Source organism: Arachis duranensis, chromosome 9 (assembly GCF_000817695.3).
Source record: "Arachis duranensis cultivar V14167 chromosome 9, aradu.V14167.gnm2.J7QH, whole genome shotgun sequence".
Lineage (NCBI taxonomy): Eukaryota > Viridiplantae > Streptophyta > Magnoliopsida > Fabales > Fabaceae > Arachis > Arachis duranensis.
In genome coordinates, this window is record NC_029780.3 from 107,974,086 (window position 1) to 107,994,309 (window position 20,224).

At 32.7% G+C, this 20,224-nt stretch overlaps 1 protein-coding gene across 1 annotated transcript; it reads right to left on the reverse strand.

Annotated features, from left to right (window-relative positions):
- Nucleotides 1-9,576: 9,576 nt before the first annotated feature.
- LOC107466801 (uncharacterized) lies at nt 9,577-19,236 on the reverse strand. Its single transcript, XM_052254379.1, has 23 exons — nt 19,028-19,236; nt 18,777-18,929; nt 18,503-18,662; nt 18,079-18,397; nt 17,762-17,899; nt 17,497-17,686; nt 17,247-17,377; nt 16,502-16,714; nt 15,923-16,089; nt 15,401-15,479; nt 14,530-15,057; nt 14,076-14,446; nt 13,826-13,903; nt 13,637-13,741; nt 13,190-13,357; nt 12,964-13,032; nt 12,638-12,865; nt 12,269-12,379; nt 11,871-11,981; nt 11,475-11,585; nt 11,216-11,263; nt 10,634-10,750; nt 9,577-10,030 (listed from the first exon to the last, which is right to left on the reverse strand). Exons 1-23 carry the CDS (start codon nt 19,128-19,130, stop codon nt 9,868-9,870), a joined length of 3,861 nt encoding a protein of 1,286 aa, XP_052110339.1. The 5' UTR covers nt 19,131-19,236; the 3' UTR covers nt 9,577-9,867.
- Nucleotides 19,237-20,224: the final 988 nt, after the last annotated feature.

Here is a 20,224-nt window from a genome sequence, read left to right on the forward strand (position 1 = left end):
AATAATCTTTTTCACTTAAAAAAGTTTTTTTCTAACAATGATATCTAAATAAATTTTTATTATTCAACATATATTATATTTTTTTATAAATAGTTTTGAATAATTTTTTTTTACCAACACAACCTCTTGGGTAAGTATGGAGAGACTATATCATTTGAGTTATAAGCCTATAACTCATTGGCAAATAATTTTGAATAATTACTAAAGATATAAATATATATTATAATATATATGATTATTAAAATTATCATGTTACAACATAATATAATTTTAAATAAAATAACTAAAAAATGAATACAACAACAACAACAAAACCTTATCCCATTAGGTGGGGTCGGCTACATGAATCAAACGACGTCATTGAACTCTATCATATATCATATCTACAGAGAGACCATTTACATGTAGATATCGTTTGACCACCTCATGGATGGTCTTCTTAAGTCTTCCTCTGCCTTTCACCATTTATTCATCTTCCATCTCATTCATCCTCTTGACTGGGTGTTTTGTCGGTCTTCTTCTCACATGTCCAAACCACCTGTGAAGTGATTCTACCATCTTTTCCATAATGGGTGCTGCTACTCCAACTCTCTCCCTTATATCTTCGTTTCTTATTTTATCCAATCGCGTATGATCACTCATCCATCTCAACATCTTCATCGTTGCCACACTTAGCTTATGTTCGTGCTCCCTTTTGACCGCCCAACACTCCGTACCAAAAAGTATAGCCGGTCTTACAGCAGTGCAATAGAATTTATCTTTAAGTTTTAAAGGCACTTTTTTGTCGCATATAAAACCAGATGCACTCCGCCATTTTGACCAACTTGCTTGGATCCTATGATTTACATCCTATTCAATCTTTCCATTATCCTGTATGATATACCCAAGATCTTAAAACTTTTAAATTTTCGTAAGATATTTTTTCCAATCTTCACCTCTATATTAAGGTTTTTCCTTCTCAGACCGAACTTACATTCCATATATTCTGTCTTGTTACGACTTATGCGCAGACCGTACACTGCTAGAGCTTCTCTCCATAAGTCCAACTTCTTATTTAGGTCCTCCCTTGACTCTCTCATAAGAATGATATCATCGGCAAAAAGCATGCACCATGGCACAGGCTCTTAGATGTGCTCTGTGAGTACTTTCAAGACTAATATGAAAAGGTATGGACTTAAGGATGATTCCTGGTGTAATCCTATACCAATAGAAAATTCTTCTGTCCCATCACCTTGAGTCTTCTCACTAGTTGTGGCCCCATCATACATGTCTTTAATTGCACGAATATATGTGATCCTTATTCTCCTCTTTTTTAAAACCTTCCATAAGACCTCTCTTGACACTATATCGTACGCTTTTTCCAAATCAATAAACAGCATATGTAGATCTCTTTTATTACTACGATACCTCTCCATCATCCTTCTTAATAGGTATATCGCTTCGGTGGTGGATCTGCCTGACATAAATCTAAATTGGTTATCTGTTACTTGTGTCTCTTTTCTCAACCTCCGTTCTATCACATTTTTTCATAACTTCATGGTATGGCTCATGAATTTGATCTTTCTATAGTTTCTATAATTTTATATATCCCTCATATTCTTGTAAATAGGTACTAAGGTGTTCTTTCTCTACTCATTAGACATTTTTTTATCTTAAAATTTTATTAAAAAATTTGATTAACCAATTGATAAGATAAATACATTATTCTCTTAAATAAATAAATAAAAATAATAATTTAAAAACATTATTAAATTTTTTGTCCAACCCTGTGTATTATTCAAAATTTTCATTCGCATTATTTAATTTTCATTATATCTCGAATAGACTATTACAGTTCAATCAATCACACAGTTATAATTTAAAAATAAAAAAATATAAGTAAATAATAATATTATTGAACAATGTGGATGATAAATTAAAAAAATAAATTAATTTTAAATTTAATTAGTGGTATAAATAATTAATATTTAATAATAATTAAAATTAAAATTTATTATTCATATTATTTAAAAAAGTCATTAATTATCTCACATGACCTTTTGAAAATTAGGATAACTCTTGCTAAATCCTGGCAAAGTACCTAATAACCTAAGGCACCATTTTTGCAATTTCCTTAATTAGACTGACGTCTAATTGTTTTGTTTGCCGATTACTAAATTTTTAATCATATTTTTATTGTTAAAAAAATTGTAATAAAATCCTATAGTCTATAAAAAAACATAAATGAAATAAATATATACAATTCATAACTTAAATAATCCACCGTTGAGGCGTTATTACTTATCTCTTATTATTGTGATATATATTGATTAATGTTGTGACAAATTTAAAGAATGTGGGTCCCCATTTAATATATGGACGGCTAATTTTTTTTTATGAGAAATGAAGCTTTTAAATCAAAATAAAATTAAATAAAATTTTAAATATTTAAACTTTCATATCTATAAATAGAGAAAAAATTCTCACGTAACATATACATAACCTTCTATTTATACATCTTTATTTTATATTTAGGATATCTTTATTTATTTCACAACACGTTATCAGCACGAAACTCTGATCAAATTTTTAGGAAGACTCAGGTAACAAATTTTCATTATGTCAAAACTTTCTCATCTTGAATTCAATCCTCTTGATATATCTGGAAACAATTATTTATCATGGATATTAGATGCTGAAATCTATTTTGATTCAATGGATCTTGGAGATACCATTAAGGCTGAAAATAATGCATCTCAGAAGGATAAAGCCAAATCCATAATTTTTCTTCGTCGTTATCTTGACGAAGGATTGAAAAATGAATATATCACATTAAAAGATCCTGCAGATCTTTGGAAAGACCTTGAAGAAAGGTACAATCATAAAAAAACGGTGATACTTCCTCAAGCCCGATATGAATGGACGCACTTGCGTCTGCAGGATTTTAAATCCATAAATGAATATAATTCTGCAATGTTTCGAATCACATCACGAATAAAATTATGTGGGGAAAAGATAACTGATCATGATATGTTGGAGAAAACTTTCTCAACCTTCCATGCCTCGAATGTGCTCCTGCAGCAGCAGTATCGAAAAAAGGGTTTAAAAAATATTCTGAGTTAATTTCTTGCCTTCTTTTGTTGAACGCAACAATAAGTTGCTTTTAAAGAATCATGAAGCATGCCCAATTGGCGCCGTCCCATTTTCTGAAGTAAATGCGACAAATTATCCCAGAAGAGGTAAATGGCAAGGTTTTAGTAATAAAAAAAATTATAGAAGGAAAAGAAATTATGTTTACAAGAGAGGATCTCACCAAAAGTGGGATAAAGAAAGAAGCTCTGGACAAAATAAATCAACAGAGGATAAGTGTTTCTGTTGTGGTGGAAAGGGCCATTGGTCACGTACATGTCGTACCCCCAAGGCACTTAGTCGATCTTTATCAAGCATCTTTGAAAAAAAGACGACAAAAGAAAGGAAACAAATTTCGTTTCAAATGATACTGAAAATTTTACCACTCATTATGATATATCTGATTTCTTTGAAGATCCTAAAGAAAATATTGGTCATTTGATCAGTGATGAAATTGTTTAATATGTGATATTGTTAAGTATTCATATAAATAAATCATGTATGAAACTTATTGTTAAGTTTTATTTTTTATGTATTTGAGTTTCAAATATGATGTATATAAATAATAAAATATTAATGTTCATGAATTTTGAAATCATTAAATGTGTCAAGTTTTAAAATAAAATTTCAGTATATGACATTATGTACAGTATTTCTTAGAAAAATAATTCTAATCAAGAATTCAATTTAATTGTGCATGTATTACTACTCATTTTATTATTATTTGTCTTTGAAGAGAATAGCAAGGACATATAGTGAAGATATTTGCCTTGCGGATAGTACAAGTTTGCACATCATTCTCAAAAGTGATATATATTTCACCCATCTTGTGCCAAAAAAGAATGTGTTAATATTATTATTGGCTCAGGCAATGTGATAGAAGGCTTCGGAAGAGCTATAATTTTGTTTCCTGGAGGAACAAAATTTATAATAAATAACGCACTATTATCTACCAAGTCTCTAAGAAACTTGTTGAGTTTCAAAGATATTCGCCGAAATGGATATCATATTGAAACAATAAATGAGAAAAATCATGAGTATTTATGTATCATAACTCATGATTTAAATAAAAAGGTTATATTAGAAAAGTTACCCTCACTTTCATCTGGGTTGTATTATACCAAGATTAGTGCAATTGAATCACATGCCATTATAAACCAAAAGTTTACTAACCCAAATGAATTCATAACTTGGCATGATAGATTGGATCATCCGGGAACAACCATGATGAGAAGAATTATTGAAAACTCAGATGGACATTCACTAAAGAACCAGAAGATTCTTAAATATAGTGAATTTTGTTGTGCTGCATGTTTTCAAGAAAAGTTAATTTTAAGGCCATCACCAGTAAAGATTGGATTTGAGTCTCCTGAATTCCTAAAAAGGATTCAAGGTGATATATGTGGACCTATTCATCCACCATGTGGATCTTTTAGATATTTTATGGTCCTAATAGACGTATCTTCGAGATGGTCACATGTGTGCTTATTATCTTCTCACAACTTGGCGTTTGCGAGATTACTGGCTCAAATTATTTGATTAAAAGCACAATTTTCAAAAAATCCAATCAAAACAATTTGTCTTGATAATGCTGGTGAATTTACTTCCCAAGCATTTGACGCTTATTGTATGGCTAATGGAATAAGTGTTGAACATCCAGTAGCTTATATTCACACACAAAATGGGTTAGCAGAATCACTTACTAAATGCCTCCAATTAATTGCTAGACCCTTATTTATGAGAACAAATCTCCCAAGCTCAGTTTGGGGCATGCTATTTTATGTGCCGCAGCACTTATTCGTTTGATGCCAATGAGTTACCATCAGTTCTCTCCTATACAATTAGTATTTGGCCTGCAGCTAAATGTTTCCCATTTAAGAATATTCGGGTGTGCAATATATGTTTCCATTGCACCACCTAATCGCACCAAAATGGGACCCCAAAGAAAATTGAGGATATATGTTGGATATGATTCTCCCTCTATAGTGAGGTATCTTGAGATACAAACTGGAGATGTATTTAAAGTCCGGTTTACGGATTGTCATTTTGATGAATCAAAATTTCCAACATTAAGGGGAGAGAATAAGTTTCCTAAAAATAAACTTAATTGGAATGCATCATCCTTGATGCATTTAGATCCTTGATCAGGGTAATGTAAACTAAAAGTTCAAAATATTATACATTTGCAAAGAATAGTAAATGAATTGCCTGATGCATTTTCTGATACAAAGAGGATAACCAAGTCATATATACTAGCAGAAAATGCCTCAATTCGAATTGATGTCCCATTTGGACAAATTGCCACCGAAGCAAATGCATGCCAGAAGCGTGGCAGGCCTATCGGTTCCAAAGACAAAAATCCTCAAAAGAGAAAAGAGGTAAATACTATTCCTGTTGAAAAAGACATAGTAGAGACACCTGCAGTTGTCCAAAATTCTAATATATTTTTAACGCCAGAAGACGTTCAGGTACCTGAAAATTGTGAAAATGACGAGATCTCGATAAATTACTTCTTTACAGGAGAGAAATAGGACCGAAATAAGACAATTGTCAATGAAATATTTGCATATAACGTGGCACTAAATATCATGCATGAAATTAAGGGTCTTGAGCCAAGATCAGTCGAAGAATGTCGACAAATGAATGATTGGCCAAAATGGAAAGAAGCCGTAAAGGCTGAGTTAGACTCACTTACAAAACGTGAAGTCTTTGGACCTGTAGTCCGTACACTAGAAGATGTAAAACCTGTTGGATACCGATGGGCATTTGTGAGAAAACGAAATGAGAAAAATGAAGTTGTACGCTACAAAGCTCGACTTGTAGTACAAGGTTTTTCACAGAGGCCCGGTATAGATTATGAATAAATGTATTCCCCTGTAGTAGATGCGATAACATTACGTTATTTGGTCAGTTTATCTGCATATCATAAATTGCATATGCATTTAATGGATGTGGTAACAGCCTATTTATACGGCTCATTAGATCAGGATATCTATATGAAAGTCCCTAAAGGACTAAAGATATCCAAACCATCCAATGAATATTCGCAAGGGTTATACTCAGTTAAATTGCAAAGATCTTTATATGGTCTAAAGCAATCTGGACGAATGTGGTATAATCGTCTTACTAAGTATCTGGCCAAAAACGGATTCAAGAATGATGATATCTGTCCATGTGTTTTCATAAAGAAATCTGTATCTGGGTTCATTATAATTGTTGTGTACGTTGATGATTTAAATATCATTGGGACTCATGAAGAGATTCCAACAATTATAAAAACTCTACAAGAAGAGTTTAAGATGAAAGATCTTGGAAGGACTAAATTTTGTCTCGACTTGCAGATCGAGCATATAAAAAGTGGGATCTTTATTCATCAAACAACATACAAAGAAAAGATCTTGAAAAGATTATATATGCATAAGTCACATCCTTTGAGTGCCCCAATGATCGTAAGATCTTTGGATGTGGAAAAGGATCAATTCCGTTTTAAAGAAGAAAATGAAGATATCCTTGGTCTAGAAGTACCATATCTTAGTGTCATTGGAGCGCTAATGTATCTTGCTAATAATACACGACCCGATATATCATTTGCTATGAACTTACTAGCAAGGTATAGTTTCTCTCCAACCAGAAGACATTGGAGCGGAATCAAGCAAATCTTTCGATATCTTCATCGAACGGTTGATATGAGATTGTTTTATCCCTATGGATCCAAGTCACAACTAGTTGGCTATGCAGATGCTGGCTACTTGTCTGATCCACATAAAGGGAGATCTCAAACAGGATACCTGCTTACATATGGTGGAACAGCTATATCATGGAGGTCCACGAAACAGACGATTGCTGCAACATCCTCTAATCATGCCGAAATACTAGCGATTCATGAAGCAAGTCGCGAGTGTTTTTGGCTCCGAAGTTTGATCCAATATATTCTGTCATCATGTGGACTGATTGATCATAAGATAGCTCCAATTGTCATGTTTAAAGATAATACAGCATGTATTGCTCAACTTAAAGACGGATATATCAAAGGTGAGAGAACAAAACATATTTCTTTCAAATTCTTCTTCACTCATGATCTTCAAAATCAAGGGACAATTGATATCCAATAGATCTACTCAAGTGATAATCTGGCAGATTTATTTACAAAGTCACTCCCAAAATCCTCCTTTGAAAGATTGGTACGTGAGATTGGGATGCGCCGATTTCGAGACATTCAATGATGTCGGCAAGAGGGAGAGACTGTACTCTTTTTTCCTTGGTCAAGTTTTTTTTCATTGGGTTTTTCTTGACAAGCTTTTTAACGAGGCAGTCCCCATCACAAAAGATTTTGTACTCTTTTTCATTCACTAAAGTTTTTTTCCCATTGAAGTTTTCTTTAGTAAGGTTTTAATGAGATATAATCCTAAATGGTCATCAAATGAGGAATGTTGTGATAAGTTCAAAGAACGTGGATGCCCATTCAATATATGGGCGGCTGATTTTTTCGATGAAAAATGAAGCTCCCGAGCCAAAATGAAATTAAATGAAGTTTTGAATGTTTGAACTTTTGTATCTATAAATAGAGGGCAAATCCTCACCTAACATACACATAGCAATAAAACAAATCAATTCTCTCTCTCTTTACGTTCCAATTTTATTGAATACTTCTTTCTCTTTATACGTATATACATATACATTACAACATATAATTAATAAATATATATATAAATTATTGTTATTAAGCTAATTATATTAATACTAGAATCTTCTATTTATATATTTTTATTTTATATTTAATATATCTTTATTGAAAAATAAAGATTTTATAAAATATCCAATAAACAAAAATTTAAAAAGTTTAAATTCTTAGAATTAATTTATTGTTTATTTGTGAAAAATTAGCATTATCCGTGATTAAAAAAATAAAAAAATTTCATTAAAAAAATCCTTTTTTATTAATTTATTAACGCCTAAACAAGCACTTAGTTTGATAAAATTTATTTTTTGAAAATACCTTATGAAAGTTATCTTTTAAAAACTAGCTTTTTAAAAATTGCAGTAGCTGCCTTTGGTAAAAACAAACTAAAAATGAATTTCGATAAACATAAACACCATAATCGTGTTTGGTAAAATAGTTTTTAAAAGTGAAAAAAGATCATAATATATATATATATATAATAAAAAATAATTACTTTTTTAGTGCTAATAATTAATAAGAATAGTTTTAGACATTTATTATTAGGGTTAAGTACGATTTTAGTTCCTATGGTTTAGTCTGTAAATTTTTTTCATTCCCAATATTTTTTTGCATATAAAATTGTCCCTAAAATTTTAACATAATTTTAAAATCGTCCTTCGAATAATTATACCCTCACTTCAATATCATTATCTCCATCACAAAGAGAGAGAAACAGAAAGTTAGAGAGAAGCAAAAACTCGGAGGGAGAGAAGGAGAGAAGCGGATAGAAGGAAGCTTCGTCGTCGCCCTCGCCGTTGTCGTCACCTTGCCGCCGCTCTCGTCCTCGTCTCGCCGCACCTCGCCCTCGCAGCACTGCAACTTGCGCCCTAGCCTTGCCGCAACGCGTCTGGCCCTCACCCAACAAGGGTTTCCAGAGGGATCAGAACCTTCAGCTCTATCAAAGGGGGTCACAAACAATTCATCTGATTCATCTGAGTTTTGTTGATTGTTCCTAGTAATTAGATTTATGAAATTTTGGTTCTTGTAATTGATGAATTTGGGAATTTCTGATTATTGTAATTGCATCTGAATTTTGTTAATGAAAGAGGAAGAATTTTAATTCTGAGTTTTGTTAATGGTTCTGAGTTTTGATGATAATGATGATGATGATGATTTTTTTGTTTGTCTGAGGTCTGGGTTCTTTTTTTTCTAAATTCTGAGTTTTAGGTTCTGAATTTTGATGATGATGACGATGATGATATTTTCTGAGTACTGAGTGGGGTGATGTAGATGGTGATGGGATAATAGTGGGTGGAGGGTGGTGGTGGTGGGTTCTGAATTTTGATGATGATAATAATTTTGAGTTCTGGGTGGAGTGATCCAGATGGTGATAAAGTAGTAGTGGGTGGAAATGGTGGTGAATTTTGATTTTTAGTGATTTTCTCAATTGAGTTCTGGGTGGGGTGATTTAGATGGTGATGAGTGGTAGTAGGTAGGAGGGAGGGGTGGTGGTGAGAAGAGAGGAGTATTTCTGTCATTTAAAAAATTAATTTATTTAAAACGATTTTAAAATTAGAAATGATTTTGTATAAAAAAAAAAGGTTAGAGATAAAAAAAATTTCGACCTAAACCACATAGACCAAAATCGTAAGCACAAGTCATAAGCACATGAGCTATAAACATAAGCACATGAACTTTTAATTTACCAAACATAAAATGAGATGCTTGTTTTCTCCTCTTCAAAAAACTTTAGCTTTAGTGTTTAAAATTAAAATTGTTTCTGGGTGAGTGGGAGCCAACAATACAAATTGTCAAATTGATTAGGTTGAAGGTAAACTAAAGCAAAGCACATAATGGCATGCAGCAAGTCTCAGTTTCCCAATACATATTTCAGTTAAGAAAGATTGCCTGATCTACCGTATATTCTACTGTACTAATGTACTTTACCACAAATAAAACAAACTACTTTCCTAAGAACTTCAAGATGCTTTCCCCTGCTCGAGCTAATCACGCATGTCTAAATACATATGAGCAATAAAATGGCCTTTCATTAATAATATTATATACATTAATTAACCTGCAAGAAGCAGTGATTGTCCTTAGTCGTCATCCTCATGATCAATCACCATTCTCAGCATCCTTCTGGATACAGTATTATCAGGAGGTGCACCAACAACAACTTCATCCTCCGAATCCACCAATTCAGGATCCACTTGATGATATTCTACTTTGTCCGAGTTTATTAAATCTACCCGCTCTCCACTGCCAATTCCATTCAATTCAACCACTAAATCAGTTTAACCTATAAAGTTTCTCACAAACTGCATATTAATTTCACATTTGCTATAGATAATGTAGAATGATTAGGATTTATCTATTTTGTGTTCTAAAGGCACAAATTAAGACTACTATTAGCATAAATTTTTAAACTTTTACTTTAATAAATAAATAATAAATGCATTGAAAATTTAAATTTTATATTTTTTTTAATATAAATTTTCCTAATTGATAACCTTAACTTGTACCCTTAATACATCTTAGCTAAACTCGATATAGAATTATGTCATCTGTGAATATAATGAATGAATATATCACATCAGCCTTTTTCATCTTCAATTCGAACTCAACCTACCTTATCCCATTACAATTAAACACAAAACCAGTAATACTAATACTACTGTAGCAGCCAGGCAAACTGATGAATATGAAATAAGTTTTGTTTCAGTAAAAGCGAACAAGTTATGCTAAGTAGACAAAATATCTATGAACCTTTACTAATAAACTCATGGTCAGCCTAAATAATCAAAACTGATAACAGTATGCAATTGCTAAATTGACAAATAATATTGCACTTAGATGACATACCTTTCCGAAAGATCTTTACAGTCGCCATGAGAAGAATCGCTGTCCATTGTTCTCTCCTCAATTTGGATAGATTCAAGGTCATCGCGCTTTGATGCAAGCAGGGATCTTCTAGTTTTCCTACATCAGAAATTTAACAAATGTAGAAGAAGAAATTACAAGGAAAAACAAATCCGAAATGCAAGTTGAAATACATGGTTCTGTTCATTCATGAAACCCAAATCAAATCACAAGTGATTAGAGTCATTAAATATGCATTTTTCGATCTTAGAAGGAAATCCTACCTTGGATGTCAACCCAAAAAACGATCGTGTCCATTGAACACAAGTTCAGAAAGGCTTAGCCACTTTTTAAGAGATACTATTTACATCAAAGCTACAGCTTGAGATTGATATATAAGAGTAAGGAATATATGTATACTATCAATTAAAGATGATGATTCAAACATGGCAGGTGTACCAATCAACCATGGTGCAACTCCAGAAAGCTAAATGTATCAGATGCATCTATCATCCATATAAACATTGACAAAAAAAGGTAAATTCTGAGCAATATTATTATGGCCCAATGAAGAAAAGAGGGAACATAGGCAGCAGCACATGATTACATTCCTGGCCAATCTTCATTTTTTTCCTAAACAAAAAGTCATTAATTCAGAACAGAATAAGCTTTAGACAAGCAAGACAAGCCAATCCTATTTTCAAGTCAGAGCACATAGAGGCATGTGCCAGAAGAATGAACAGCTAAAACTATGATATCTGATACAAACATGTATGCTCCTATCATTTATCAATGATCAGTAAACTCCCCATCCAAATAAAAGTTAAGCAAAAAAGACATTTACTTTCGAACAGAGCTGAGCATTTCATCATCGGAATCATCTTTTGACAAACTATCCTTGCTAGTCTGTTCATGTAGTTGCTCAATTGATACTTTGACATTCTTCATTTTTTTCCTGGAATTAAATAAATAGTTAGAAATTGAAGATCGAAGAGACTCATTCAGCAGGGCAGCAAAACAAAGTTGTATTTGACAAAGTGCTGTAGTTGAGCTTAAGCATATATTTAATATTACGCACAAACAAGCCAATCCTATTTTCAAGTCAGAGCACATAGAGGCATGTCCCAGAAGAATGAACAGCTAAAACTAGATATCTGATACAAACATGTATGCTTCTATCATTTATCAATGATCAGTAAACTCCCCATCCAAATAAAAGTTAAGCAAAAAAGACATTTACTTTCGAACAGAGCTGAGCATTTCATCATCGGAATCATCTTTTGACAAACTATCCTTGCTAGTCTGTTCATGTAGTTGCTCAATTGATACTTTGACATTCTTCATTTTTTTTCTTGGAATTAAATAAATAGTTAGAAATTGAAGATAGAAGAGACTCATTCAGCAGGGCAGCACAACAAAGTTGTATTTGACAAAGTGCTGTAGTTGAGCTTAAGCATATATTTAATATTACGCACAAACAAGCCAATCCTATTTTCAAGTCAGAGCACATAGAGGCATGTCCCAGAAGAATGAACAGCTAAAACTGGATATCTGATACAAACATGTATGCTTCTATCATTTATCAATGATCAGTAAACTCCCCCATCCAAATAAAAGTTAAGCAAAAAAGACATTTACTTTCGAACAGAGATGAGCATTTCATCATCGGAATCATCTTTTGACAAACTATCCTTGCTAGTCTGTTCATGTAGTTGCTCAATTGATACTTTGACATTCTTCATTTTTTTCCTGGAATTAAATAAATAGTTAGAAATTGAAGATAGAAGAGACTCATTCAGCAGGGCAGCACAACAAAGTTGTATTTGACAAAGTGCTGTAGTTTAGCTTAAGCATATATTTAATATTACGCACAAACCTTGAGAAAATTGTGCTAAAACTAAATATACAGAATGCTTGGATGTTTCGCATGACAGTTGGTGAATACAATATTGCAACTATATAGCATTATTATACCAACGATGTAGAGAAAGAAGATCAGCACATTACCTTGGGATCAATGATATCAATTTCTCATCATCAGATTCCTCCATTCTATCTTTTGAACCATCCACAAGATCTGCACCATTTTCAAGCATTTCTCCTCCAGAGCTCTTCTTCTGAGGAAAAGACAAGCCAAGCTGTTTAAGTTTTCGAGAGACTTGAGCAGGTGTGAATTTACCAGCCAAATCCAGTGAATTGGCTATCATGAAACTACATCTTCTGTGATCTTTAAATCTGCAACAATAAGAAAGTCCAAATCCCATGAGCAAAATCAAAAGCAGAGATAGGATAGTTCAAATGTAATCTTCCAACAAGCAACCAAGTGCACTCACTGTTCATATAAAACTCTGATTTGAGCTTCTTGATCTTCACTAAAAGCATGGACTCTTTTTCTTTTCTGGCTGTAAAATATAGAGTTGAAAACAAATTCAAAAGAAAAAAAGTTGAAAATAAAAATATTTCTTGAACTAGGAATGGATGAGAAAAATATTTTTCCATATCCAGCTAACATGAATTTCAAGGGAAAAATCCAAAGCAAGAGTTAAAAAATACACTCACACATTAGGCCTGGTTGAAGAGGGTTCATCAGAATTGCGCATCTTTCTCTTAGGCCTAACTTTTAGTCCTAATTTTTTCAACTTATTGAAAATTTGAGCCGCTGAGATTTTTCCATGTTGATCTAGTGCTTCGGCAATACGACAACTGCATTGTGGATCATCTTTAAATCTAAAATATCAGTAGCAAGTTAAAGTCAGCAATGGCAATGAAGACCATCATTATAGGCAAGAGAAACAAATTTTTGAAAGCTATGAAAACAATTTATCATGCTAACTCCTTGAAGTATGTTTGAGGCAGTGGTGTCATATGAAAAAGGCTAAATTGCCTATAGTCAAGGCATGATTTGAAGCACGCTTCAAAGTTTAGACAATAGAATTTGATAGGTTTAAACCTACTTCTGAAATGCTTCAAAGTTTAGACAATAGAATTTGATAGGTTTAAACCTACTTCTGAAAGAGCTCTTTGATTTGTTCTTCCAATTCACCATCAAGAATAAGTTTTTTCTTTCTCCTTGGAGCTATTTGAGATTCATCTTCCAACATTTTCTCCTCACTGTTTTGGCCCAATAAACAAAGTATTAGAAACAAGGAAATCTCATAATCACAGATCAACTATGATGATGAGTTGTAAATGCACCTATTATCATCCTTGCCATCCTTACTGCCAAAGGTAGAAACAAAGCCTTCAATAACATCGTCAAGCATTTCTTCGTTGCTGGAGAAAAAAGAAGAAAAGGAGCAGATTATGAAATAAATAAAACAAATTGAAAATTAAAGAAACTTATCTTCAGTGAAATCTAAGTCAATAATAATTGGTACATTCTAAAATTGGTTATCTCAATCTAACTAAAGCTTGTCAAAAGCAGAGCTTGGGAATTTTATCCTACTTTTGATATCCGAACTCATGAGTGATCAGAACATCAGCTTCATCGTCACCAAGTGCATCAGCTATACTTCTACGAGTCCATACTTTTGCAGCGGATGAACCAACTTCTCCATCTCCTTGAGTACTACCCCAGTTTCTACTTTCTTTCCTCAAATGACCAAGCTCATCCAGTAAGTATTCAGCATTGATGTAGTGGCATTCCCGTCGGGTCTTCCAAAAAAGGATTTCAACAAACAGTAGTGGTTGCTTTTTCATTTTCTTTAGCATTTTTCTGACCAAACTATTCAGGAAATCAACTATATCTGCATATTCATTGCAGGGGCATGATTTTTGTTCAACCAGGATGTCATAAAAAGTTGTGAGCAGCGACAACTGCAATAGTATATTAACAAACGTTATTCACATTCATAAACAACTAAATATCATTGAAGCTGGAATGCCTTTTGGACTTAAACCTGGTAGAACATTGCATGGAGTTCAAGGTCATCGCTAATTCTTCGCAACATGCTTATTATGTAATGATTTGTCGCAAGAGAATTGCTCTTATAAAACTTCAGCAGCCAGCATAATTTCTGAATAATATTGTGATTTGCAAAAGTAGCGACCAGTGTTGAGACCTTGAAATCGACTTCACAAATTGTATTTAATTGCTCTTCGTCAGAAGAATCAACGTTTTCATCCAACTCGTCCTCATTAGCATGCTTGGGATTCTTGTTTTCTGTTGGCTCCAGACTATCCAAGTTCCCAAACTCCTCAACAACATTTTCATGTTCACTATCATCAGGGACAACAATGCCTTCTTCACCAGGGGGATTTGCATTTGATGGGTTGTCCTTTTGCAGTGGCTGACTTTCAGCTGATTCATTACCAATACAGATGCCATCCTCATTTTGCATGCTAGAATGCTCTTCAATTTGTTTGTCTGCTGATTCTATTACTTCAGGAAGTTTCTTCTTTCTTATTTTCTTTGATTTTTTAGACACCTTGAATTAGTAACGTACAAAATAAAGAAAAGGATTAAGAGTTGCAAAATTATCAGAAAATAAGCAAGATAAAAACACAAATGATAGTGGAGAATTTGACTTGTATGGTATTTGACTTTATGGTCCATTTTAATATCACTTTTCATTCAGTAAATTAAAGTACCCACTTTTAGAGTAATCTATATGATTGTTAAATTTTGGCCTGATTAATTATGTACACATTTCAATTTTTAAATGTTTGTAATGATTTAAATTTTTGGTTGCTAGCTTGAAAGCACACTTAAGTCAGATTTTAATCAACACTCAACAGTTCGAAACAAATATATAAATAATCTCAGCTTACCCTCAATGCTCCCCGAGATTGGAGATTATCCATTAGCTTTACAACCTTGTGAATGATTTCCACCAGATCTGCAAGATCACTGACAAGAAACAACAATAGTAAGAACTGCAACAACAAAAAATGATACACAAACATAGATACAAAATATGCATTAAAATCACTATTATCATTAGTCATGACCATAGTTGGATACCTTTGGTTGTACACATAACAGATTGAAATTGAACAGTATCAATTAGTTGAGTAGACTAAAAAAGGAGAAAATGTTTGGATTATAAATAAACACCCTTCTGATTGCAATCATACTACAGGCTAGCAGCATAGAGCATTGCCCCACAACTTCTACAAATAGATATATAGAATATTAACTAGTACACATTGTAAAGGATCAAGAAATGTACTTCGGATAGATAATTATTCTACACCTGAATGCTGCCAAAGTATGAATTTAACACATGAAAAATTGCAATCCCATTTGTATGTTAGACGTGAGTTTTCCCTTTTTAGATTAAGAGGTTAAACCTTTTGGGTTGTTTGTGGTTGTCAAAAGTTTTGATCAAATTCAAGAGGAACCGAGTCATCCCTTCCTCAGTCTGATCATAAAATAACTTGTAAAGAAGGATGCGAGCTGTTTGTGGCTCCTTGGAGTCTTCTGGAAATAATTTAAGTACCAAATCAAGCATGCGAATCTGCAAAATCAAGAAATGATAATTAGGCAGCCTATAGTGAGATTATGAGCAAAGGTGAAGTTCTTGCTACTATTCCCTAATTGACATGGTTTTCCTAAATATGTATCCTTAGTATAAGAGTAAGACAATGATTATGGACTTGAGAAAAGGACAAGATTTTGACTGAAATGAGGAATGTGAAGAAAACGGAGTTGAAATGAGATGGTAATTTCCACGCAACAGTGTTTGCAAAAGTGAAGAATCTGAGGTATATATATCATAACCTAGGCATCATAATTTAAAATAAGAGTACAGATGTAAAAGAAGGAAATGCCAAAAGTTGTCAATTTCCACATCACTGTGCAAGGGTACATACATCTTTGAAATCAAAAGTAAATAGCTTAAAATATTAGAATTTTGCAGCGAACATTACCATGTTTTTCAAAAGCGAACCAGCTGCAGATAGGAACTTGTAGTCATTTGTTTCCTTCAAACCTTCATAGGCTTGGCGCCACTTTGAGATCACTAATTGAAACATTGCCTCATTCAAGGATGCTGCAATTGGACCACATATTTGACCGTTGAAATCTGAGGAATAAACATCTTTGTCGCCCAATGTCTCAAATGTATCCCCTCCCTCCTTACTCTATTAAAGAAGAGATAACATGTATGAAAAAATATTAAAATATTTCAAAGAACCAACCCAAAACAGATATCAAAGTAATAAGGGCCTATTATTTAAACCCAAAGTTTGTGATCATATCCTTTCACAAAGGAAAGGTAGTACTATTATAAATCAAGGCAGAAGTGATCTTCATAGGCTCAAACCGCATAAGCACAAATGATGTTGCAATTTACTTTATAATTGTAATGGTATTTTATTGGTTTCCAATCATTCAGCCAAAATTCCTCTGTTATAAATTTATCATTCATGAGGTGAATAAAGAGTTATTTCTATATTTAGCTAAATGAAACCAATACAGTTGCATACTTGAGTAAAAATATCAGGAACTTATGTGTGGAGAATCTACATCAAGTTCCAAAGTTCAGATGAATCAGAAATCATTCCTGGTTAGAACCATGAATATCATGAAAATATGGATTTAACATCTCTAGCATTAATAGAGGAAGGGAGAAAATGTGCCAAGAGATATGAGATCTCAACTAACTATTCTCACCTTAGAAGCTGAATACTTGTGAAACTGAAATGAAGTGACAAATTCAGCCACTTGAAAGAAAACAACAACGTCACTTTTTTGAATTGCAGGATGCTCCTTTTCAATATCCTCACGAATAGACCGCATCAAAACTGGCACGGGTTAAACTTACAATGCGATTACTTTCTTACTTTCTGGTTTGCAATTGAAAAAACTACAGAATAATATACTTGTAACTAAAAATAAAAATAAGAAATCGTAAAAGTTATACCATTGTATCCCCCAGAAAGGAACTGACTAATAAATGCTTGAAGCAACTCCAATATCTTATCCTTTGTTGGAGGAAACCTTGGATGGTCCCATGCAATTTTTTTGGCATGTGCTCGCGTGATGTTTTTTGATTTAAGCATTACATTAAGAGAAGAATTAGGATTTCCTTTAAGTACTGCCTTAGAACCATCCTACCGAAAAGAGCAAACTGGTATCATTGAAGTTTACTATAATGAACGCTAAAAAGAAGAGACAAAATGTAATACCATGGTAAGCCTTGAAAATGTCCCACTAAATTGAGAATGCCTACTAAAATTGTTGAGACTACAAATACTTTTTTTCTTCTTTTCCTCCTCCATAATGGACTGGAGACTGCTAAGAGAAGCTTGGGAGTTTTCCTCCACCTGAGAAACAAGACAAAACATAACACTTAAAGATAAGAAACAAAACCGCTAGAGGGGTAGCAGATACCAAGATGAAATTATTACGTATCCAAAGAAACTAGTTCATCGTATTGTTGAAATACATTCTAGAAAGAATAATGTAAATTAGTAACTTGATGCGCTAAGTTGAGAGGGAAAACCTTTGCTCCATGTAAATGTGTCTTAACAATCAACACTGGATCCTGACCGAAGAATATGTAATGGAAAATTTCCAGTAGAAGCAAGTTATCCTGCTGGAGATAAACGCTGGAGCCACCGACGTATTGAGATATAACCAATAGTATATCCATTACATTTTCACGGAACAACAGTTCCAAAAACTTATCTCTCACTGATAAGAACTCAGTAGCAAATCCCGCTGAACTCTGTTGCAATGGGATTTCCTGTACAGCCAGGATATTTCTAAATAATGTTAGCAGTAGCTGTACCAATTTCCAATCATCCTCAGTGAATGCATCACTGTAAAACAGAACAAATAAATAAGAGATATGCCAACACAAACTACAGGTTCCCAATTCCTTCCCTTCTAATGATTTTCAACAATAGTTACAATATAAAGCTTACTGTTCCAAATTCTCGAGTGGTCTTTCTAGAAATGACACTACCACAGCAACTACATCACTACTCGTCAGTGCAGACTTCAATCCCCACAGATACTCAAGCTGCTGCTGAATATCCGTGGAACCTGGTTCTATTGGCATTGTAAGGAACACCAAAACCTTCACTGAAATAAATATATATATATATATAGAAAAGGCCATCAACAACCAAAAATCAATCAAACCCACAACAATCAGCATCATTCATGCAAATTCAAATAAGTAAAAACAAAGCTAACCTGCATTCAAAAGCAAATTTCGATCCTCCTGGTAGTACTCAATGATCGGAATCAAATCCTTGGAAACCTTGTTCCATTTGCACACCTGCTTGAACGCGTCACGGGTTTGTGGGTCGTCGCGCCGCAGAAACCTCAGCAAGTCTTTCAGGTTATCTGGAAAGTCGGTACCGATAATTGACCCATTAGGAACCGAGAAACCTTCACCGAATTGAATTTAGAGAACAAAAATGGCAAATGGGTGAAATTAATACCGAGGCAGTATTCTCCCTTGACGTAGCCTATACGGTTGCCTTGGTCATCCTCCTCGACGGTGCCTAGGGAGGCGCAGATTAGGGATAATCCTTCCATATCCATGGTGTTTGCTGATGTTGCTCAGGACTAGGGTATTGTTGGAATCAGAATAAGATTCTGCGGAATTTTTAGGTTGAAGGTTGCAGAGTGGGTTATTTGGAGATCTGAGTGTGCGTGAGCTGAATTGAAGAGGCGGAAAGTTTTCCCGCGCTTTTGAGGGCGCGCACTAGAAACGACACCGTTTAACCTTTATTGATTTGTCAAATAAATAATAAATATATTCATAATTTGGTAAAGAAAACGATATATTTATAATAGAAAAATATTAGACAACCACTAAAATTTATTATTTTTAGTTAGTAGTTAATAAATTTAAAAGTGTGAACTAAAAATATATTATTAAATTATTAGATTAAAAAAATTAATTAATAATTAAAAATAATAATAAAAAATAATAAATTTAATTTTTATACCATATTAATATAAAATAATTTCCCACAAAAATTAATTATGTATTGTCAAATTATAAAAAATAATTAATTTTTAAATTTACCAATTAAAAAATTATGTAAACACATAATTCAGTCAAATCTGACTGAATGATTACGTAAAATTCTGTACGTTATCAAAATTGAACTTTATTTTAAAGGTTAAGGCATACTATTTTCAAGAAAAAGGTTGAGTAATTGTTCATTGTCAAAACTTAAAATTGATAGTAGAATTGAACTTTATAGAAAGAAAATTATTAGAAAAAAAACGTTATGAATATTTGTAAAATTTTTTGAAAATATTAAAGACAAGAAATAAACTTTATTCTTTTATAATTCTATCAAAAGCGATTTTATTTACACATATAGTTAAAGATGAAAAATGGATATCTAAGTGTATATTGCTAAATTAATGTTTAGAAAAATATATAATGTTATCATATTTCTTTAATGTTTTTATCTTTATTTACCCATTGCTCACATGCTAATTTTAGACATGTTATATTATACATACGCATTTCTTTTTCTTTTGGTTTGGAAAATTTCAAAAAAAAAATTTAGTTTTTGATTATGAAAAATAATAATATTAATATCTGGTATAATTTTTAAGATTAAATTATAATTTTTTAAGAAGTTATTTAAAGGTTTATAAAAAATTAAAAAATAACT

Excerpts from the sequence above, each read along its gene's own strand:
- LOC107466801 (XM_052254379.1), bottom strand. The coding sequence starts at position 19,130 with ATGGATATGGAAGGATTATCCCTAATCTGCGCCTCCCTAGGCACCGTC. Across the intron at positions 13,742-13,825 it reads GATGGCAAGGATGATAATAG|TGAGGAGAAAATGTTGGAAG; the intron begins GTGCATTTACAA and ends GGGCCAAAACAG. Across the intron at positions 13,033-13,189 it reads TCTTCAACCAGGCCTAATGT|CCAGAAAAGAAAAAGAGTCC; the intron begins GTGAGTGTATTT and ends TATATTTTACAG.